Source organism: Cnephaeus nilssonii (genome assembly GCF_951640355.1).
Source record: "Cnephaeus nilssonii genome assembly, chromosome: 4".
Taxonomy (NCBI): Eukaryota; Metazoa; Chordata; class Mammalia; order Chiroptera; family Vespertilionidae; genus Cnephaeus; species Cnephaeus nilssonii.
In genome coordinates this window covers 2399357-2423772 of record NC_137075.1, presented here as the reverse complement: position 1 = coordinate 2423772, position 24416 = coordinate 2399357, and the positions used below count along the sequence as shown (strand labels likewise).

The 24416-nt window shown below is 47.9% G+C and overlaps 1 protein-coding gene across 6 annotated transcripts in view; it reads right to left on the bottom strand.

Annotated features, from left to right (window-relative positions):
* CD276 (CD276 molecule) overlaps nucleotides 1-24416 on the bottom strand; it is a 54720-nt gene that overhangs the window by 4193 nt on the left and 26111 nt on the right. For 3 of the 6 annotated variants that reach the window (XM_079768194.1, XM_079768195.1, XM_079768190.1), the window contains exons 2-6: nucleotides 17317-17434; nucleotides 6112-6450; nucleotides 5643-5939; nucleotides 1867-2001; nucleotides 761-802 (exon numbers count right to left, since the gene is read on the bottom strand). In XM_079768194.1, the coding sequence (XP_079624320.1) occupies nucleotides 761-802; nucleotides 1867-2001; nucleotides 5643-5939; nucleotides 6112-6450; nucleotides 17317-17380 (877 nt within the window). In that variant the 5' untranslated portion in view covers nucleotides 17381-17434. The other 3 variants (XM_079768191.1, XM_079768192.1, XM_079768193.1) reach the window with 2 other exon arrangements.

Below are 24416 nucleotides of genomic sequence, written 5' to 3'. Positions count from 1 at the left end.
TGGCCACGGGATACCAGCACCTTGGCACCTACCCCACGCTGGGCTTCCAGTTTGTGTCCCCACAGTACTAGGGCCTTCAAAAACCTCTTTCCTATCCTGTCACTTCAAGCTTCAGGTGCCATCAGGGCAAGGGCAGGATGACATTTACCGATGGGAAACTGAAGCCCAAAGGGGGGAAGTTACCAGAGTTACTTAACCTCTATCCAGAATGGGACTACTTTACACTATCTGCCTAGTAACAGGACTCCAAGGTATTGATCACTTCCTAGGTACCATGTATGATAGTAGGCCATTTATAAACATTACCTCATCTAATCAAACCCACACACCCAATGAAGGGAGGCAGTTCTTAGGAGAAAACTGACTCAAAGATGAGGAGTCCAAGGCCCAGAGAAGCAAAGCTCAAGGCCACTTAGCTTATATGAGCAGGAGCTGGAACTGAACCTCAGGCTGCCCTCTCCCTCTCCCTTAGGAATCCACCAGACTCCACAGTGCAGGGTCCCTAAGGGTGGCACTGGCTGGCAGGTGGGTGAAGGCAGGCAGGCGAGGTGAAGCAGCACCTGGGAAGGAATCAGGGGAGAGCCACCTCCAAGCCTAATGCTGAGCAGAGACCAGACTCACCTGGGTGGTGAGGCCTCAGTTCACAGGACACGCTTCATTCAACCTCAAGCAAATATGGCTCCTCCAGGTCCTGAAAACCTCTGCCCTGTCCCTGTGGCCTTTCCTCAGCCAATAAGGCCAGCTACAAGCTTAGACTTACCAGTCTTAGATCCTTCTCCATCCCCTTCCTGGTCCTCAGCTCCTGGAAGAGCAAACAAAAGCTTTCTCAGCCCCATTTCCCTTATTGCACTTCCCCACCTGGGGGTGCAGGAGGCAGGTAAATGGGAAGCAGGCCTGACCCGTGGTCCAGTATTAGATATAGAGTCATAACTTGAGAGCAAGTATCACAGAGCAGAGCCCTGGGGCAGGATAAAGGGCTCCCAGCCACTCATCTAGCCAAGGACCAGCTACTCACCTTCACCAATCCACTGAACCCATCATCTACCTGTCCATTCACTTACCAATCCAGTCAACCACCACCCTCCAACATGTATACCCACCCATCTATTGGTCCACTCATCCTTCCACCAGCCCACCCAGGCACTGCTGCACAGGCATCACCTATCTGTCACTGACCAGCCTCTTCCCCATTCACACATTCACTGTCCTTCCTGACACCGAGTCATCTTTATCTCTCACCATTACTTTCATGTTTACCCAAGAAAACCTCTGTTAACCTCTGTACCACCAACCAGGGTCAATTCACCCACTCCACTCCCTCACCCACCACTCACCAGAGTCAATTTACCTACCAAGGTCAAGCCACCCATCCTCTGAGATCAGCTCACCACCTGCCAGTCACCAAAGTCAGCTCATACCGATCCTAGCCCAGCAAATGGCAGAGGATCCAGACTCTGCCCCCTCTGAGGCAGACACACCCTCACATAATGACCCCAAACCCATGAAACATTCACACTTACGTTAAATTTCTAAACCTGTGCTCTCACTCACAGACACACTTGTGGGACTTACTGGTATTCTCACAGACACATTCATCACCTCCTCACACTTCAGCCTTACACGTCCACCACTCGCTTCCAGTCACACTCATATACATATTCAACCTGCCATACTTGTACACTCACAGGAAGACTCAACTTGTTCACACGCACAAGACATATTCAGCCCCAAGGTCATACACACACACTCTAGCCCCACTGGCACACCCACATTCATTCTGTCAGGGGAAAGTAAAACTCACATTGACGTCACAGGCACACCAACATGCCAGAGACATGTGCACCCACACCCACACACCCCTCTCACCTGCATTCTCCTCTTCACAGCTCTGTTTGATCTTTCTCCAGCACACGAAGGCCAGGGCCACCAGCAGTGCAACGAGACAGACAGAGAGTCCCACGGTCACCCACAGGGCCTCAGCGGGGAATGTCATGGGCTGTCCTGGGAGGGACAGTGGGGAGAAATCATCGTCTCTGGCCCCATGGCCATGAGACAGTACCCGCTGGTTCCCAGGTGAATGGGGGCTCCCCCCCTTTCTGGGCCCCAACACTATGCGCATGCCCTTTCCCTGCTCATCCATACGCCCTCCAAGCCCTGACAGACCGTGCTGGTAGGAACATGCTTCAACCTGGTAAGGTTGAAGAGTCTTCAGTTGATGCTGCTCAAGAACTTTCTATGGCTCCCTGCGGATCTGAGAATAATGCTTCAATCTTTTTTTACAAGATTCCAGGACCTCAATAATCTAGCTGCCACTTAACTCCCCCTCCCCCTCCTTTGTATCTAATTCCACTATAGGAACCTCTGCTGCAGCCAGACCGGTGTCCTGGTCCTTCTCTGCAGAGATAATTGGCTCCCTCCAGCCACCATACATTGCTGTCAGTTTCCCTGACCTAAAAAATGCTCCTAAGCTCTCCACCTACCTTAAGTCCACTTCCTCAGGAGGCCTTCCCTGACTACCCCAGCCCCACCTGGTGATATTCCCCACCCTACAGATCAGGAGTCAGCAAACTAAGGCCTGTCGGTTAAATCTGGCCTGTGACCTGTGTTTGTATAGCCCGTGAGATAATTTTTGTAAAGGGTTGCCAAGAAATGGCAAGGGAAGAACAGAAGGAAGTGGGAAAGCAGCAGCAGTAAGAGATGGTGTGGCCCATAAAGCCTAAAATATTTATTACCCAGCTCTTGACGGAAAGCGTCTTCAGATCCTGCATGTCAATGAGGATGGGCACTGAGGGCGCTAGAGTGAGGAGCTTGCCATGGGCATCTTTCTGTGAAATGCTGAGGGCCCTCCTGTGAACTCTCTCACGACAGATGGAAGGAGATGAAGTGCCCACACCTGGGTCAGGGCCAGCAGTTGTTCTGAGCATGCCATCCTCCAGCCCAGTCCCCGGATTCCTGCTGGCTCCAGGGTAGAAGGCTTGGGGACAACAAGTCTAACCAAAGACAGCGCTGCCTCCCTGTGCTCTCCGGGAACACAGCACCCCGGGCATTAGCAGCCTGAGGCCCAGTGGCTCCTGTAGGATGCCCCAGCTGTGCTGAGAGTAGTGTCCTCAGCCCTTCAGCAGTGGAGGCCCTGGCATAGATACGGGCATTTGAGGCAGATGCCACCTTCAGCTGGCGTGGCTGGCAAAGCTGCCGGTCTGGACATAGGAAGCAGAGGGACCCATCACCTGATCAGCAGCAGAGGACAGCAGTTATATGAGGAGTCAGGAGGGCCAGTCCATGAAACCCCTGGGGAGCCCCGGGTGGGGCTCCTGCAGCGATGACAGAGCAGAGCCAAAGAAATACCCAGGGGGAGGAAGACTCTTTCGGTGTTCATCGTGGGCTGGTGCCTAGAACACAGGTCAGACTTGCCCTCATTCAACCAGTAAAGGACAGAGCAGGGCTCAGACCTTTGTCTCTGGCGCCCGTACAGTGCCTGCTCCATAAAGCCCACTCAGCTTCACTAACCTCAGCAGGTGTAGGAGAGACTAGGCTGGAGGACTGAAAGTTTCAATCCCAGGATGTTTTACAAAGCTGCCCGAAGTGAAATACAGGCCAAGGACTCCTAAGTAGGCCAGACCTGCTCTAACAAAAACAGGAGGCTGGGTGGTGGGGAGGAGAGAAAATTAGACTGAAAGGCTAAGAGTTGAATTCTGGTCCTGGTTCATCTGCTCACTGGAGGGTGCTAGAGCCAAGGTCAACAGACCCCCCCAGGCATGAATTTAGAGGGGCCACACACCCTCAAAATTTAAATACAAGCTATTGCATTTATCATTTATCCAATTTTCAAAGAGGTGCCTGACCCCGAGAAGAGCCAGAGCCACTGGGCTGGTCTGTGGCCTGGCAGGGCTTCAGTTTCCTCATCTGTGAAATGAAAGCACTTTAAATGTTAGTTACTAAAGTTTTAAATAAAGATCTTTGTCTTTGGTGGGGTAAACATTCTCCTTGCAATTACATTTGACTGGCAAGCCCTTTTTGCACGGCATGGCAAATGTCCATTTCAGCCCAGTGTGCAAATTGCCAGGAAGCCCACCGATCCATCAAAGTCTCTCAACTCTCACCAGTCCCTGGAGACTTCTCTTGAACCACTCCAGTAAACCTCACTATCTGATAGTTCTTATTCTCTCCTGCAAACACACCAGAAAATATGCTGTTCTTTAAACAGCCAAGGAGACCCCTCAGAACATCCAAAAGTCTGGGGCAGGGACTTCCCCACAAAGATCACTAGCCCAGGGGGTCTCCAGGAATAGGGTGGGGTTCATCTTGCAGGGTGGGCAGAGAGAACACAGCCTTTACCGAAGGCAACAACTGAAAGGAAGGAGGAGTGAGCCTGAGTGCCCATAAGACAAGTGAAGGCCTTGGAAGGTCCCGGTTCGCCTGTGAGAAGAGACAGGAGTAAGTCAGTGAATTCTGAGGCTTTATAGAAACTGGGGACCAGGTGCAGATCAGGACCTGGGTGGGCTGGGCGGTTGAGTGGAAGTCATAGGAAGAAAAACAGGACAGAACCCAGATTCATGGGGAGGCCCCTGGAAAGGTCAGTTGGCTCACGGGGAGGAACTGAGGAGCCAGACTGAGATCCAAACACAGATGGAGACTGCTTCCCTTGGCCTAAGCCTGCTTCACATCCCCAGGCACAAGGGATGCCCACTAAGATGGGCATTCAAGGAAGAGAAAGGGTGTCTGTGCTAGGACCCCCCAAACCAGAGATTGTGGCATCAACCTAGTATTTGACCACATAGGAGCAGCAGAGAGAGCCCCAGCCATTCTGACTGCTGCCTGGGCTGCGAGCGCAAATATAGAAGAGCTGACATTGATGGGCTGCTGGGGGCTGGCCACCGGAGAAGCCCAGCTGTCTCTCAGGGTCTCAGAATCAAATGGCACCCATGGACGCAGCAAAGCCTTCCCACCAGCCAGAGAAGTCCCCAAAGAAAACACTCCCTCACCATGTCCTGGGACCATGCCTTGGGGCTGCCCCAGAACTCCCACCCACACCTCATATTGCAGGCAGGTACTTTGTTCCCTGTGTAAGAAGCGTAAGTGCTATGAACAACAAATACATACCTATCAACAAGTGAATCTAAAAGTCAAGTGAATTAAAAATCTGAGGAACAGAATAAACTGGTGAACATAATAGAATCAGGGGCAGAGAATCGGAGTGGACTAATAATTCTCAGGGGGAAAGGGGTGTCTGTGTGGGGGGTATGGGAAGAGACTGGACAAAATCATACACCTATGGATGAGGACAGCAGGGGGGGAGGTAAGGCAGAGGGTGGGAGGGAACCGGGTGGAGGGGAGATATGGGGGGGGAGGAGAAACAATTGTAATAATCTGAACAATAAAGATTTATTAAATTTAAAAAAAAAGAAGAAGAAGCATAAGTGCCACCTAAGGTGCTGCTAGGATAGCAAACATTACAAATGCCTCTTACCAGTTCATCAGGCAAGTCCCTTAAGGACTTCTTGGGAGAGAATTTGAGACACCTAAAATGTATGAAAATGGTTTTTCAAGTCTTCTGAACATTCAAAGCTATCTAAATTCCAGCCCAGCATCTAGAAAAGAGGGGGTGGCTCCTCCATCCCACCAGCTGTTCGTCAGTCCCCTACCTGTGATGGTGACGGAGCCGTGAGTGTCCTGCTGCAGCACGGGGTTGCGCACCAGGCAGTTGTAGGTGCCATTCGCACCCAGCACCACTCTCAGAACACTGCGCACGTCAAACAAACCCTGCTCATTGGCCATCTGCGACGTGGTCACATTGCCCGTCAAAGGCACACCCTGCCCATCCTGCCAGAACACCTCAGCCTCAGGGTAGCCCTGGTAGCTGGAGCATGTGATGGTCACTGTATCCCCAGGCTGCAGGTCCTTGTTGGGCTCCAGGGTCATGCTGGGCTTTGAGTAGGGGGCTGGAGGGAGGCAAAGGGTAGAGGTCAAAATGAGGCAAGGACAGAGGGGGCACAGTGGAGGAACAGGGTGCCTGGGGCTGTGAGTAACAGGGGTCAGCACTGGGCAGTGGGTAAGGAGCTAGGGAAGTGAGAGGGGTGACTCAGGGGGAGGGCGCCCCCTTCTGGTGCTCACCTGCCACCTTCAGGCTGACTGCAGCGCTGCCAAAGTCTCGGATGCTCACGAAGCAGGTAAAGCTGCCCTCATCAGCCACTCGGACACGCTGAAGCCTCAGGGATGCGTTGCCCTGAGCCAGGAGGTCAGGGAAGAGCGCGGTGCGGTTGGCATAGGCGCTGCCCTGGTCCTGGCCCTGGGTGAAGCTGTGCACCAGCTGTTTGGTGTCTGTCAGCTGCCAGATGAGGTTGAGCTGCTCCAGGCTGAAGCCGGGCTCCGATGAGAAGGAGCATCGCAGGGTAGCATCGGTGCCCAGCAGGGCCACCACAGGGTCTTCAGGGACCTGGACCTCTACTGCGCCTGACAGCGAGGTTGGAGGAGCAGGGTAGTGAGGAGGGGTAGCAACACTCTACGTTACCACCCTGCAGCCTCCCACACCTCCTTCCCAATCAACCCCAGGCCCCGTTCCACTTTCCCATTTTCTCCCCACACCCAAAAGCAGATCGAGCCTCAGGACTCCCAGACATAGAGTCTCCCTCATCTTCTGACAGAAATCACAGCAGTTGGCCTTGGTCTGACAAGGTCCATTCTGGGGGCCAGACTTGGGCTGCCCCTGGCCCTAGCAAACCTCTCCTCCCAGCTAGGACTCATTTCCCTCCCCTTTCCTTCATCCCTGCTGAGATGAGATCTGAATGCTTCTCCATCCTTCCAGAAATCTCCAGGGCCCTGAGTCAGGAGATCTAGAGAGCAGAGAAGGTCTGTTACCATCACCCTCACCCCTTACCACTACTGACCCTGCTCTTATCTTTTCTTAAATCAACATGACTAGTGGGGGCCTGTATCTCCAAGGCAGTGCCTGGGGGCAGAGTCCGTGGGGCAAGGTGGTCAGGATGGGTGGAGACACTCTGGCCTCTCTAGTCCCCTTCTCCTTCAGGGTGAACCCCAAGCCCCATCCAGCTGTCCTTTGAGGCCTGAGACCTAAAGTAAATTTACTGGCTGCAATCCTCATTCAATCAACACAAATACAGTAAGCACCTATTATTTGCCAAGTAGTTAGGAATGCAAGAGAATAGGACCAAAGTCACATCTATACAGAGCTGACATTTTAATGGAAGAGATGAACACACTAGCACGCAAATCCTTATTAGCATGTGATTGGGGCTAGACTAGGAAGAAAACATGCCAATGAATTAGAAAGTACAGTGGTAGCTTTTCAAACACCTAGCAGGTACTTAACAGCTATCTGTGCTGGTTTCATTTTCCCATGAGTATATTTATAATAATAAAAGTGTAATATACTAATTAGACTGGACAGCCAAACGACCTTCCAGACATCCTTCTGGACGAAGCCACAGCGGCGGGGCCCGAGGCGGAAGCAGTTAGGGGCAATCAGGCAGGCAGGCGAACAGTTAGAGGCGATCAGACAGGCAGGCAGAGTGGTTAGGGGCAACCAGGCAAGCAGGCAGGCAAGCAGTTAGGGGCAATCAGGCAGGCAGGCAGAGTGGTTTAGGGGCAATCAGGCAGGCAGGCAGAGTGGTTAGGAGCAATCAGGCAGGCAGGCAAGTGGTTAGGGGTGATCCGGCAGGCAGGCAGAGTGGTTAGGGGTGATCAGAAAGGCAGGCAGAGTGGTTAGAGGCAATCAGGCAGGCAGGCGAGCAGTTAGGGGCATTGGGCAGGCAGGCAGAGTGTTTAGGGGTGATGAGGCAGGCAGGTAGAGTGGTTAGTGGCGATCATGCAGGCAGGCAGGTGAGCAGTTAGGAGCCAGCGGTCCCAGATTGCGAGAGGGTGCAGGCTGGGCTGAGGAACCATCCCTCTCCTCTGCACAGATTTTGTGCACCAGGCATCTAGTATTATCTTTATAAATTGGAAAGGGGAGTCTAAAAAAGTATGCATTGTAGTGTTAATGGTGGTTTTCTCAGGATGAGAAAGGATCACAAGTGCTTTTTTTCTTTTCTTAAATAAACACGATTAGCTTGTACAGAAGGAAAAAAAGTGCCCATACTTTTAAATATGGTAGTGAGGCACATTCTTAGAGCTATTAAGCTGAGATTTAAAGGGAATGAAAAAGAGCCTGACTCACTGGAGCCCCACTAAAGTAATCTTGTTCTGTATAGTCAATTGCTGTATAACAGTTCTACTGTACTCATAGCCAGTCCTCAGCCAGTCAGCCTAAGCGTCAATCCCTCCCACTGACATGCCAATAACAATCAGGGCTCAACTACAGAGAAGGGCATACACAATCCACACAATGGACACACCTGGAGCACCTGGCTCAGGTGACCACAGAGAATGTGCCACTGGGCCCACAGGAGACCTACTACATAGACCACTCTACCAAGACCAGAAGGCAGAGCAGATCTACCTAATAAATAGAAACCAACACAGGGAGCCAGCCAAAATAAGGATACAAAGAAACAGTCCCAAATGAAATAACAGACCAAAACTCTAGAAAAAGAACTAAACACAATGGAGACAAGCAATCTACCAGATTCAGAATTCAAAACACTGGTTATAAGGATGCTCAATGATCTCAGTAATGACTTCAACAAAGAAATAAAAGACATAAAAATGGAGATAGAAAACATAAAGCAGTTAGAAATAAAGAATTCACTAAGTGAAATGAAGAATATATTAAAGGGAATCAACAGTGGAATAGAAGAAGCAGAGGATCAAATCAGCAATTTGGAAGATAAAGTAGCAGAAAACACCCAATAAAAATAGCAAAAAGAAAAAAGAATTAAAAAATTAGGATAGCTGAAACCGGTTTGGCTCAGTGGATAGAGTGTCGGCCTGGGGACTCAAGGGTCCCAGGTTCGATTCCGGTCGGGGGCATGTGCCTTGATTGTGGGCACATCCCCAGTGGGGGGTGTGCAGGAGGCAGCTGATCGATGTTTCTCTCTCATCGATGTTTCTGACTCTCTATCCCTCTCTCTTCCTCTCTGTAAAAAATCAATAAAATATATTTTTTTAAAAATTAGGATAGCTTTAAGGGACCTCTGGGACAACATCAAATGTATCAACATCCATAGCATAGAGGTCCCAGGAGGAAAAGAGAGGAAGCAAGGAAATGAAAAGCTATTTGAAGAAACAATGACAGAAAAAAATCCCTAACTGGAGAAGGAAATAGACACACAAGACTAGGAAGCACAGAGAGTCCCAAATAAGATAAACCCAAAGAGACCCACACCAAGGCCCATCATAATTAAAATCCCAAAGGTTAAAGACAAAGAGAGAATCTTAAAAGCAGCAAGTAAAAAAGCAGAGAGTTACTTACAAGGGAGCTTCTATAAGACTGACAGCTGATTTCTCAATAGAAACTTTGCAGGCCTGAAGGAATTGGCACAAAATATTCAAAGTGATAAAAAACAAGAACCTAAAACCAAGATTACTCTACTCAGCAAAGCTATCATTTAGAATCAAAGGATAAAGAGCTTTCCAGACAAGAAAAGATATCGAAGTTCATCACCACCAAACCAGTATTACATGAAATATTAAAGGGCTTTCATGAAGAAAAAGAAGAAAAAAAGATCAAAAGTATGAATGATAAGCCCTAGCTGGTTTTTCTCAGTGATTAGAGCATCAGCCTGCAGACTGAAGGTCGCAGGTTCAATTCCAGTCAAGGGCATATACCTTGGTTGCAGACTCCATCCCCAGTCCCCATCAAGATGAGTGCAGGAGGCAACCAATTGATGTGTCTCTCTCACATTGATGGTTCTCTCTGTGTTTCTCCTCCTCCCTTCCACTCTCTCTAAAAAATCAATGGAAAAAATATCCTTAGGTGAAGATTAACAACAAAAAGTGTGAATAATAATATGGCAATAACTACGTATCTATCAGCAATTACTTTAAATATAAATGTATTAAATGCTTAAATGAAAAGACATAGGGTGGCTGAATAGATAAGAAAACAAGACGCTTGCCCTGGCTGGTGATCTTAGTGGTTAGAGCATTGGTCCATGTCTCAAATGGTTGCAGGTTTGATCTCCATTCCCAGTCAGGGCACATGTCTCTCTCACATTGATGTTTCTCTCTCTCCTCCTCCCTCCCCCCACCCTACCCTCTCTAAAATTCAATGGAAAAAATATCCTCAAGTGAGGATTAACACACACAAAAAAAAAAAGAAAGAAAAAAAGATCCTTATATATGCTGCCTACAAGAAACTTACTTCAGATCAAAAGATACACACACACTCTGAAAGTAAAGAGATGGAAAAGGTATTTCATGAAAATGAAATTTAAGTAAAAAAGCTGGGGTAGCAATACTTATACCAGACAAAATAGACTTTTAAAACAAAGGCTATAACAAAAGACAAAGAAGGACCCAGCAATTCCACTTTTGGGTATTTATCCAAAGAGATCAAAAACACTAATTCAAAAAGACATATGCACCCCTAAGTTCATCGCAGCATTATTAACAACTAGGGGCCCAGTGCACGAATTTGTGCACCTTGAAAGGGACTGTGGGCCGCGAGGCTGCAGTGGGCACAGAGGCGGGTCTTGGCCCATCCTCCGCACCCCGCCTGGCCCCTCCCACTGTGGACCCGGTCCCCTGTCTGCCTGCAGCCCCGCTCCCACTGCCGCCCCCATGTGCTGAGGGCGCAGAGCAATTGGGGCTGGTGCCAGCAGTGGGTGCGAGCAGGGCTGGAGCCATCAGTGGGTGCGAGTGGCAGCTGCTGCCCCGATCACACCTCAGGAGCAGGGGGCGGTGGAGAAGCCCTCAGGGGCCATCAGGACCAGCAGCCACCACGCGCATCTGCTGATGGTGCCCAGCGATCAGGATTGGTGCCAGGCGCCGGCTGCAGGTACAAGCGGGGCCGGCACCAGCAGTGGGTGTGAGTGGCGGTTCCAACACCGCAGCGAGTGCGAGCAGGGCTGTGGCTGACAGCGGGTGCGAGAGGCAGCTCCGGCGCTGGCAGCAGGTGCAAGCAGGGCCAGTGCCGGCAGCAGGTGCGAGCACTGGGCGGGGCCGCAGCATGCAGGAGCAAAGAATTTTTAGTAACCACCAGAGGCTCGCCCTGATGACAGCGACCGGCGCCCCGCTTTGGTCTAGCGCCCCGCTCACCTGCTCCACTGTCCCGCCGCCCACCATGTTCTGCTCTCTGCCACCTGCTGCCAACGCCCGCCATGTTCCGCGTGCGCCCCCTGGTGGTCAGCGCACATCATAGCAACTGGTTGTTTGGTTCAGTTCAGTCTAATTGTATATTAGCCTTTTATTATATAGGATAGTTAAGATATGGAAGCAACCTACATGTCCATCAATAGATGAATGGATAAAGAAGTGGTACATACATACAATGGACTATGACCCAGCCATAAAAATGAATGAAATCTTAACATACATGGATGGACCTAAAAAAGTATTATTCTAAGTGAAATAACTCAGAGGAAGACAAATACCACATGATTTCACTTATATGTGAAATCTAAAAAACAAAATCAATGAACATGCAAAACATAGACTCATATATAGATACAGGCATTTTGATGGTTGCGGATGGTAGGGGGTTTGGGAGGCTGGGTGTGAAAGAGGAAGGGATAAAGAAGTATAAATTGGTAATCACAAAATAGTCATGGGGATGTAAAATGCAGAATAGGGAATACAGCCAATAATATCGTAATAACTTTATGGTGTTAGAAGTATACCAGATTTATGGGGGTGATCACCTCATATAAGTTATATAAATGTCTAATCACTATTTTGTACACCTGAAACTAATATGATAATGTATATTAACTATAATTGAAAAGTAAAATATTACTTTGAAAAATAAAAATTAAAAAAAAAAGATAAAGAGCCACATAGAGGCAATAAATAGCAGGTGTGAAGGTCCTGAGTCAAGGTCCAGGTTACCATGCGATAATATCAGGAAACTGTCGGTGCGGCCGCAGCACTTGGATGGGAGAGCTTTGTGGACCTGAAAGGAATTTAGGGAAGTCATTTGGAGAGTTTTAATCGGGTATAATCTGGGTAACAATGCTTCAAATTCACTCTGGCTCTTCAGTGGTCCCTGTAAGAAGTGATGATGGTTTAGCTTCAGAGGGTGGCAGTGGCTATGAAAAAAGGAGACAGATTCAAGGTTTATTTAGGAGGGAGGATGAACAGGGTTTGCTGATGGAGTCTAGGTGAGGGGAACACAGGAGCATGGATCTCATCAGCCAAGGTCAACTCCATCCCCAAAAGCAGGGCCCAGGCATAGCCAGAGACAAACCCTCTGCTCCACACCTGCCCTCCACCCTATGGATGTACCCTGTAGCTGCCCCACCTTATCACTTCTGTCTCCATTCCAGCTCTTCTTTTGGAGGCCTGCAAAATTAGGAAAGAATCCCCAATTGACTTTTTGGGGAAGGTACGCCCCTACCCTGACATTGCCATTCCTGGGTCATAGTTCGATTAAGTGTGTGCTTTTGGTACCAGCAAAACAGGCACACTAAAAAAGTGTAAAAATCAGTCTTGACACATAATTTACTAAATACAGTATTCAGAAAGGTTTCTTGAATTTACAAAAATAACATTTTTGTAAGAAAATATTACAAACAACTATATGCCAACAAATTGGAATGAATGGATAAATACCTAGAAGCATACAATCTTCCAAAACTGAATCAGAGTGAATCTGGATAGACAGATTACAACGAGTGAAACTGAAGCAGTAATAAAATAACTCCCAACAAACAGAAGTCCTGGACTGGACGGCTTCATGGGTGACTTCTGCCAAACAGTCAAAGAAGAACTGACACCTCTCCTTCTCAAACTACTCCAAAATGTTCAAGAGGAGGGAAAACTCTGGAGCTCATTTTATGAGGCCAGTATTATCCTAATTTCAAAACCAGATAAAGAAAGAAAATTATAGGCCAATATCTCTGATGAACACAGATGCTAAAATCCTTAACAAAATATTAGCAAATCAGATCCAGCAATACATTTAAAAGATCATACAACATGATCAAGAGGGATTTATTCTGGTACAATATTCACAAATTAACAAATGTAATGCCTCACATAAACAAAATGAAAGATAAAAACCATACGATCATATTAATAGAGTCAGAAAAAGCATTTGTTAAAATCCAGCACCCATTTATGGTAAAAAAAAAAAAACACACAAATCTCAGCAAAGCAGAAATAGAGGGACCATACAACAACATAATAAAGGCCATATATGAAAAACCTACAGCCAACATCATAGTCAATGGGAAAGACTACAAATATTCCCCTTAAGATTGGGAAGAAGACAGAGATGTCTCCTTTCACCATTCTTATTCAACATAGTGCTGGAAGTCCTAGCCACAGTGACCAGACAAGAAGAAGAAATAAAAGATATTCAAATTGAAAAGGAAGAAGTAGAACTGTCATTATTTGCAGATTACACATTACTATATATAAAGAACCTTAAAGATTCCACACACAAAAACAATTAGAACTGAAAAATAAATTCTGCAAAGTAGCTGGATACAAAATAAATATCCAGAAATCAGTTGCATTTTTGTATACCAATAATGAACTATCAGAAAGAGAAACTAAGAAACCAATTTCATTCAAAATTGCCCCAAAAAGAATAAAATACCTAGGAATAAATTTAACCAAGGATGTAAAAGACCTGTACTCAAAAAATTATAACACACTGAAGAACAAAATTGAAGAAGATACAAATAAGTTGAAACATATACCATGTTCATGGACAGGAATAATTAACATCATTAAAAAGTCCATACTACCCAAAGCAATCTACAGATTCAATGCAATTCCTATCAAGATACCAATGGCATATTTCACAAAACTAGAACAAATATTCCAAAAACTTATATGGAACCACAAAAGGCCCCAAATTGCCACAACAATCTTGATAAAAAAGAATAAAGTTAGAGGAATCTTTCTATCTGATATCAAACTATACAAGACCAAAGTAATCAAAACAGTATGGTACTGGCATATTGATCAATGGTACAGAATAGAAAGCCCAGAAATAAACCCATGCCTTTACAGTCAAGTAATATTTTACAAAGGAGGCAAAAACATATAGCAGGGTAAACATAGTCAATTCAATAAATGGTGTTCGGAATATTGGACAGATGTGTGCAAAAAATGAAACTAGACCACTTTCGGACACTATACACAAGAATAAACTCTAAATGGGTTAAAGACTTAAATGTTAGGCTCCAAACCATAAATACCCTAGAAGAAAACATAGGCAGTAAAATCTCAGTCATTTCTTGTAACAACATTTTTTCTGATATATCTCTTTGGGCAAGGGAAACAAAAAAAAAAAACTAAACAAATGGGACTACATCAAACTAAAAAGTTTTTGCACAGCAAAAGAAACTATCAACAAAATAAAAAGACAACCCACCAAATGGGAGAACATATTTGTCCATACGTCTGATAAGGGCTTAATATCCAAAATTTAGAAGGAACTTATAAAACTCAATACCAAAAATTAAAAAATCCAATTAAGAAATGGGCAAAAGGCCTGAATAGACACTTCTCCAAAGAAAACATACAGATGGTCAATGCATATATGAAGGCATGCTCAACAATATTAATCATCAGAGAAGTGCAAATTAAAACCGCAATGAGATATCATCTCTGCACCAGTCATGTGGAGAAAAGGGAATGTAGATTGATGCAGCCACTGTGGAAAGCAGTATGGAGTTACCTCAAAAAATTAAAAATGGACCCAGTGATTCCACTTCTGGAAATATATCCAAAGAAACCCAAAACACTAATTCGAAAGAATATATGCACTCCTATGTTCATTGCAGCGTTATTTACAATCGCCAAGATTTGGAAGCAGCCCAAGTGCCCATCCTTAGAAGAATAGATAAAAAAACGGTGGTAAATTTACACAATGGAATGCTACTCAGTTGAAAAAAGGAGGAAATCTTGCCTTTTTTGATAGCCCGATGAACCTGGAGAGTATTATGCTAAGTGAAATAAGCCAATCAGAGAAAGATAAGTACCATATAATTTCACTTATATATGGAATCTAATGAACAAAATAAACTAAAAAAGTGGAGACAGGCTCATGAATACAGAGAACAGACTGATAGCTATCAGAGGGGAGGGAGTTGAGGGCTGGGTGAGAAGAGTGAAGGGATTAAGAAAAGAAAAAAGAGAAAGGCTCATAGACACAGCAACAATATGGTGATTGCCAGAGGGAAGGGGGTTGAGGAGAGGTAGAAGACGGGAAAGGGGGAATAAATGGTGATGGAAAGAGACTTGACTTGGAGTGGTGAACACACAATACCATATACAGATGATGTATTGTAGAATTGTATACCTGAAACCTGTATAATTTTATTAACCAATGTCACCCCAATAAATTCAATTTAAAAATAAATAAATAAATAAATAAATAAAATAATATGGTAATGGGGAAAAAAAGAACATTTTATGGAAAGAAGGAGGTATCATAATCTGTGCAGTGCACTGAGGTCTCTCCCTGCAACCCCAGGTGCTCCAGGCCAGCTCTGCTACTAGAGACCAACTGGACCAGAGTGCCCTTCTTAGAGGGCATTTGGGGAACGAAACCTGAGGAATCACCCGAAGTCCTTTCTCTAGAGAAGAGCAGCAGTGGGTAGAGATGTCTCTTTGTGACCACTAGATGGCGCCAGACACTAAGCTTTGTCTTCATCTATGGAGGAAGAATGTGGTCCCTCCTCAGAGCAGAGGTGCTGATTAGGATTTGAAATACAAGGTGAGGCTATTGTTATGAAAGTAGTTGCCATTGTTGAATACCAACTCTGTGCCAAACAACAATGTGGGAAGATTTGTATCATTTACTCAATCTAGTGCATGAGCACCTATTATGTGGCTGGCACCAATCCTCTTCTTAGAGCAGAGAAAGCAATAAGAAAGTAAACATACAATATGTCAAGTGGAGATAAATGCCAGAAGAAGCGTGAAGTAAGGTCAGGGATGGGGAGGGATGTGCTGTTTTATACAAGGTAGCCAGGAAAGCCTTGCTGAGGAGGTGACATTTGACTTATTAGTGCTCACAATGCCATTTTATAGAAGGGGAAATGGAGGCTAAGAAATCTATACTAATAATAGACAAATATGTAAATTGACCATACCCCTGCAACGCCCACAGCCAATCAGGAGTGCGTATGCAAATTAACCTGACAAAGATGGCGGGCCTGTGGGCAGTGCGCACTCGCACAGGTGCCGAGCAGCCAGGGGCGGAGCGGGACACCCACATGGCCTCCGCGTAGCCAGGGCGACACAGTGGCATCCCCGGGACCCCGTCCACTTTGAGCCTGTGGCCAACGCAAGCGCGCACACCGGCGCTGAGCGGCTGGCTGGGGTCCCGGGGACACCACTGGATGTCCGGTCCTGTCATCCTGGGGGCAGCTGGAGTTCACAGTCCTTTTGGTTTGTGCAGCCCCTGGACCGGAAGTGGAAACCCAGAGCACAGGGAGCACCAGGAATGCTGGGAATCGTAGTTCTGGTGCGGGATCTCCTAGACCCGTGGTCGGCAAACTCATTCGTCAACAGAGCCAAATATCAACAGTACGATTGAAATTTCTTTTGAGAGCCAAATTTTTTAAACTTAAACTTCTTCTAACGCCACTTCTTCAAAATAGACTTGCCCAGGCCATGGTATTTTGTGGAAGAGCCACACTCAAGGGGCCAAAGAGCCACATGTGGCTTGCGAGCTGCAGTTTGCCGACCATGGTCCTAGACACTAGAGCAAAGTGAGCCTGGAGCAAGTTACTGTTGTAGGTGGGGGATGGAGGGAAAGCAGAGGTGAGAGACGTAAGTAAAATCAGAGTGTCGAGGAAAAATTAAAGGGAAGATGTCCTGCAACTTCTAGGAAATCTCCACCAATGGAGCAAAGAAAAAAAAAAAAAGACCTCTATTCTGTGAGCACCAAACCAAACTGGATTGGGGTCTCAGACAATTCGCTCATATGATTGCAGAGACAGGCAGAAACTCCCGGATTGGAGAGGGCTCCCCTGAGGGCTCCCAGATTAGAGAGGGTGCAGATCGGGCTGAGGGACCCCCCCCCACCTCCCCCACCCCCATACACGAATCTCGTGCACTGGGCCACTAGTGTGAAATAAGTTGCCTATTGGATTCTGGAGGTGGGAACGAGCGTGGCCAGGGGACAGGGGAGACTGGGAAGAGGTTCCCTAACCCTCCCCATCCCTGTTGGACAGAGAGGTGCCACAAAACCCAGGTGGGAGTGGGAGTCCCCCCCCTCCAGCCCTGAACCCGCCCCCTCACCTGTGAAGAACCACAGCACTCCCAGGGCGGCGGCCACGTGCACACCTGCGCCAGGGCCGCCCATCTTCCTCTGAGGCAGCTGGCAGCTGGGCTCTCGGTGGCGGAAGGCTTCCCCTGCCTGTGAGGAAGAGGAATGGAAGCCTTTGTCTCAAGAGGTCCTCTCCAGGCATCCTCACCCCACCTCCCCTGCACCGGTGCGGGCAAGGTCCTTCCTCCCACACACCCACAAGGCTCTGCTGAGGGAATTTTCGAGAGCTGCTGGCAGGAATTGAGTCACTGGGGAGGGTAAACCAGGAGAGGTGGCTGTGACCCACCCTTTCAGAACTAAGACGCAAATATAAGGAAGAGGAGGCAAGTAGAGGCAAGGTCAGCCTGCTCAGGGCAAGGATGTGCTCAGATCAGTGTGGGGAGAGGAGCTGAGGTTGGAGCCAGACTTAGACAGAGACTAAGAGGTCTGGCCTTTACCTGGAAGGCAGCTGGGAGCCACCAAAGATTCTGGAATTGAGGAAAGGATATGGTCCTACTTTGCTTCATAAAGATTATTCTGCAGGCATCTGCAGGACAGAAGAGACAAAGTAGATCTGGGTGAAAGATACAGGACTGGAGGGTGTGAGGACAGAGAAAGGGAGCAGTGAGGGGCCCACGGTTTTGTGCCCAGTGACCGGTGGGGTACTCACTGAGACAGAAACGGTTCTGTGCAGGGCATGTGATGTTAGCATGGTCTGTGCAGAAACTTCCAGGAGCAAGTTCTGGGAAGCTGCTGGGTGTATGAGTGTGGGCCCAGGAAGAGGGAACATTTGCTAGTTTCAGAGATATTGACTGAGTGACCAAGACAATCAGAAATGGGAGGGGCTGACCCCCAAGACTGGAGGCAGGACTGAGTGAGAGGTAGGTCTGTGGCGTCGGCCGGGACCCCAGACCTCCCTGGGTTCAGCCCTGCTCCCAATCTTGGCTGTGCCCAAGGTGTCTGACCTGGGCAGGCTGCTCAAACCTTGTCTCCGTGTCCCACAGCTGCTGCCTGATTGCTCCTGCCAAGCCACGTAGCCAGTGTTGATCTATGCTATCCAACATGATCGCCAAGCCTATAAACAATTTCACGTTCTCATAGCCCCCGGGGGAAACAGGCTGACCTGTTTGATCCCATTTTGTAAAAGGAAAAATTAAAGCCCAGATAAGTGAAGTGACATATTAATATGATGTAATTTGACAGAATAGCTGAGAAGTATTTGGGTTCCCAACCACAACTTTCTGCCCTTCCACGGAGCAAATCTCTACATTAGCATGAGCTCCAGTCACAGGCAGCTGGCTTCAACCCTTCTAATCCCAGCCAAGAAGCCCCCGCAACCCCCACACACCCAGAAGCTGGCCTGAGGGAGTCCCTCAGCCAGCCCCCTTCCCAGCTGTCCGCAGTGGGGAAGTCCTGAGCAACCACTTCCTTCCCAGAGGCTTCCGTTCCAAACCTGGTGGCCCAAAGCCACTGCTGCATCAGCAGGCTCTCCCCACCCTCCCCCACCCCACATTCATAAAGGCATCCTGGGCTACAAGGGCCACCATGGCCCTCAGGAAAAGCCAGCGAGTGGCCGCCATGTCTGCCTGCCCCTCCAAGGAAGCATCAGGACTAAGGACTAAGAAGCTCCCAGATTCCAAGTCTCCGTTCCTCACTTTCACCCCCAGACAAACTAAGGCCTGTCTGTTCTCCCTGGGCCCTTCCCTCACTCTCTCCCTGCTGCTCTTGCCTACAGTCTCCTACCCTGACTGCATGGCAACCCTCCTTACTGTCCCTGCTATCTCCACTCTGTCCCCAACGATAACCCCATTCTCCACATGCTTCCTCTTAGGACAACACATGAACCTGCTCATGTCCTTCCCCTGCTCAAGAGCCCCCCATGGCTCCCCATTTACTACCAAAGTTAACCCACATCCCCTGCCCAACACTCAAGACCTTTCTTAATGACTGTCACTTCTATAAATCAAGTTAATTTCTGCCACTGGGGTTTTACTCCCCAGGGTGTCTTGGGAATACCTACCACCTCTGTGAATGTGGGGGAACAGGGAGCACCCGTCTCCGGATCAGACCTATCAGGACTCCCCAAGGACCCAGCTGTCCTTCCCTCCAGTGGAAGAATGAGGGGATCTGGGCTTGCTCCCTTTGACTGCTTTCCTAGACTCTGGTCCCAGGAAAACTCCCACTTTGTGGCTAACCCTGGGAAGAAGCCCGAGAGCCCAGAACTGAGGAGACCAGAGAATTCTGCAGCCCCCAGTGGCTCTACCACAGCAGCTGGGCTCCCAAGAGTAGAGGGCATAAAGGAAAAACAAACCTAGAAGCCTTCCCGGGAACAGAAAGCCAATCAGGGTGTTCTGAAGGATAAGCAGCCCTGCCCAGTACGTAGAGGCCCTCTCCAGACCGAGGGCCTCAGACTGCTTCCATTTGTAGGGCCCTGCCCACCTTCTCTACAAAGGGGAATTCTCACCCGCCAGGCGCCAGGCGGGACCTGCCCTGCAATATATGCCACCCCCTCCCCGCCCCCGACCCCCACCCCCAGTGAGTCACCAGCCAGCCATTCCTCCCTCCTCCTGCTCCTCCCTTCCCTACCCCAGTCCTGGCTGAAGCTCTGCCAGGAAAGACCAGAGTGCCTGGGCTTTCTGAAAGAAGCAGGGGTTAGGGCCCAGGCCACCTTTAGCCTGAGAGTACAGCAGGCGCATCCAACCCCGACAGAGGTGGGGCCACAGGGAAGCTCCTGAGAAATGACCCAAGATGTGACCCCCATAAAACAAAAAACAAAAACAACAAGGGCTGAGACTGGGTTCAAGATGCTCTGGCCTTGGGGGTGCCCAAGAGGGACCCCTTGCCCCAACCAATGCCACTAGCAGCTGCCCTTATTCTCCAGCCTCCTCCCAACCCTTGCAGGGGGTGCTTGGGCAGCACTTCCCACAAAGTTAAGAAGGATCAAGAAATATATCCAGTGTCAAATCTATGCTAACAGCATAGTACAGGTGCACGCTTCTAAAAATGGCAGCTAAGCCAAGGTAAGCTGCACACCTAGACTGCCCAGATACTCCAGCCAGTCTTTTATTTTTACTTTTTTCTTAAACCAGTTTGAACTAAGTTTCTATTACCTGCCATTGAAGGAGTCCTTGGATATACATTTGAGAAGGCTAAAAAGGGCTAATTCCAATGGAACCCTGATATTTGGGGCTAGTGATCTGAATCCAAGACAGCAAGCTCAGTGTACATTCCTGATAACCTATAATTAAGTCCCTCTCTCCTTCCCAGATACTGGTCCTGCAGAACCTGTTACTGTGAACAGTGCACTGCCCCGGAGGGAGGGTTATTAACGCTGGCGCCAGGCCAGACCCTCAGATATGGCCTGGAGACCCCCAGCACCTGGGAGCCTTCTTGCAAGGCCCTCGAAAAGGACCGGAAGCATCATCCATGCTTGTGGGACAAAGACCACAGGGAGGGGGATATAAAGAGAAGCCCCCTGCATGTTCCTTCACTCAGATTGGGAAGGGTGTTCCCTGAGCCCGCCGGCGTATTAAACAGTGTCCCTCCTTTTTCTCAGAAGCGTTTTTGGTTTTCTTTGGTCTTCTGCAACACATTCATTCACGTATTCCATAATGCATTTAACTATTAGGCAGGTAGTAGGGCAGAGAGATGACTAAAATCAAGGAGCTACATTCCAATAGGGAATCACTGCAGTTCAGTATAGTGTACTATTTAAAATGCAGTGAGGGTCACGTGGAGGCACCTCAGAGACATGATAACCCTGAGTCCTATTAGTACTCCCCCAACAGACAGACTGGGAAATGTGGCCCCTCCCCAGCCTGAGTCCTCCTAGCACTGCCTGTCTGCCTCTCAGCTGAACTCTTTGAAGAGGTAGAAAGTTTGAGGTTTTAGTCCTAGCTCTGACACTTTACTGGGCAGTCTTCACAGGTGACTTCCCTCTCTGAGCTCAATGTTCCCATCCATAAATGAAGAGCTTTGCTGGATGCTATTAGAACTTCATTAGTATGTTTAGCCTTCATGTACTAGTTAAAGTTAGCCAATTAGCTGCTATGCAGGTCTCACTGAAATGTACAAAATCACTATGACAGAAATGACAAGTTTTCCTCTTACACCTAATCTTTTCTTCTTCTGTAGAATTTTTAGTTAGGCACATGGCTACTCAGCTAAAGACTACAGATCCCAGCCTGCCTTGCAGCTAGCTGTGGTCGTTTGACCATTTTCTAGCTAACAGGATGTGAGAGCCACTGATGTGTACAACTTCTGGGTCATGCCCTTAAGAAGACATATAGCCTCTCTTTTCTTTTCCCCTTCGCACTGGCTGGAACACAGATGTGGGCCATGCTGCCAAAGGCAGCACCCTGGGAATTGCAGAGCAGCAAGAGACGGCTCCTGTGGGGCTGAGTTTCAGCCCTGGACTACCGGACTGTCACAGGGGAGAAATGAGCATCTATTCTAGCATAAGTCACTGTTGTTTTAGGTCTTTCTTGCACCACCTGAAGTGACTAATCAGGGAGCCATCCCTCCGTCACTTTCCTTCCTTCTCTCCCCACTCTGCTTACCCCATGAAAATTGCCACTGCTCAGAGCAGCAAAAGAAACCACATATAAAATAGGTATTTCAAAATAAGAACTGGACACTATCTCATTGGTGCCTGGCCCAAATTTGAACTTCAAAGGTAGACATGATGGGCTTGTTTGTATGGGAGGGAAGGGCTAAAAGAGTAATGTGTACTGAGGGCTTGAACAATGGGCATGTGGCACACAAAGGTGGGGACACCTGGAAAGGAAGCATGTATAGGGGGAAGAACAGTTCCTATTGGGCTTGAGCTATAGATCATCCATGCCAGAATGTCTGCTGGACTCCTGAACACAGAGAGCTGGAGTTCAGAACAGAGAGGGACAAGGGAGCCATCCATGCACTGGTGGTCACAAAGCCAAAGTTGAGATCAATGAGGGAGATAACAGAGTGAGAAGAGGTTCCTCAACGAATTCTGGAGAAACTGTGGGAGTTAATGGTCAGGATCAGAACAGGGAACTTCTCTCTGACCACCTCACAACCTCTCTTTTCCCCTCCACTAATAGATGCCCAATACCTCCCAAGTTAGTGTGCTGGCATTTGAGCAGCTCCCTTTGATGGACAGCTCTACCTTATACTGAGCCAAAATCTGTCTCTCAGATAACCCATGTTAGTCCTCATTCGACCCCTTGGACTGTAAGAAAAAGGCCTCTGTAATCCATCTTCGACATAGTCAACTTTTAGAGAAAACTAACAGCATGTGGCAGGTCGGTTACTGAATTTTCCCAGGGAAAACCGGATGTAGGGAGGAGGGGAGAGGTATTAAAACAAAGAACTGTGTGCATAACCAGTAGCACCTTTTCCAGGTAGATCCACCTGCCATAATTAGAAAAAGGTAGGTGGAGACTAGAAAAGGCCTCAGCCCATTTTTTTAAATAATCCAATAGGAAACAATAAGACAAAGGCGATGTATGGGGAAAACTGTTAATCCCATAGTACTCAGCCAATGAGGAACCGGGGGAGGGATTCTCGCACATTAGGAATAAATTGCCTGTGATCGCCACTCCATATGTGCCTGTTCAACCGGACACCTGCTCTTGCAAGGGTGCATTAAATGTCCCATTTTTGCCATACTTTATGTCTCTGAATCTGTTATTTGAATTTGGACAGGTGAGGGTTTCTCACAATTTGGGGGTGAGTCCAGATCTTGGGGTGTGCAAGAAACCTCCAGTAAAGGGGGTGGGGGGTGAGGTGAGTGCAGTGCAAGAAACCTCCAGTAAGGGCCAGCTGGCGTGACTAAGTGGTTGAGCATCGGAGGTCACAGTTAGATTCCCGGTCAGGGCATTTGCCCGGATTTCAGGCTCTATCCCCAGTGTGGGGTGTGCAGGAGGCAGCCAATCAATGGTTCTCTCTTATCATTGATATTTCTATCTCTCTCCCTCTCCCTTCCTCTCTGAGGTCAATGAAAATATTTTTGAGAAAAAGAAGAAACCTCCAGTAAGGAGGGTTGAGTGCATAGAATAGTCACAGGGACTTGCTGAGGATGGGAAACAAGAACTCCAGGCCTGGGAAAACCAAGGAAAGCAGAATCAGGGAGGCTCCCTTACACATTCCCCCGGATAGTCCACTGGGGAGAACGCTGATGTTCTGGGGGGACAGTCCCCGAACCAGGGACAAAAGAAACAAGAGATGATCAAATACTATTGTTTTATATGGCCTAAAGACCCAATTCATAGACCGTCTGTCTTTTTGCCCAAGTTTGATTCAGATGAAGACTGGGTTATCCTGATCAGCTCCGGATGGCAAGAGACCTCTAGCAGTCCTTGGCCTGGTCTCTGAGCCCTTAGCCCAGATCCACTCTGGGACAAGGGACATTACTCTGCTTTGGTGTTTTGGTTTTTTTTTGTTTTGTTTTTTAATATATATTTTATTGATTTTTACAGAGAGGAAGAGAGAGGGACAGAGAGTCAGAAACATCGATGATAGAGAAACATCGATCAGCTGCCTCCTGCACACCCCTACTGGGGATGTGCTCGCAACCAAGGTACATGCCCTTGACCGGAATCGAACCCGGGACCTTTCAGTCCGCAGGCCGACACTCTATCCACTGAGCCAAACCGGTTTCGGCATGCTTTGGTGTTTTTTGTTTATTTGTTAGTTTTTATGCAGGGCATTCTGTGGTGACTGTGGCTCGACAGACAAGGAGCATGATATGAAGTTCTTGTCCATGAGTTGTGCATGCCTGTAAATATTGTATATAAGAATGTCTCTGTTGGTGTTTTGTGTCTCTTTGTTGTTTGCTTTAATTTGTTTAAAGGTGGGGCATGTCCTGCTTTGGGGGCCCACCTGCTTGTGGCAGGGATTGCAGGAACTTCCAGCAGCTGCCGAGAGTTCTTAATCTTGGGGACCCTTTCTGCTCTCCCTCTCAAGACATCAGCCACTGGACACTCTTAGCTAGTGAGAGTTCTCGTCTGTCTGTGATGTAACTTGGTAACTGATGTTCTTTGCTTGCTTTCTTATCTTGGGGGGACTTAGTTTTCTCTTCACCATTTTATGAACATAAGGAATCCTCACTCTG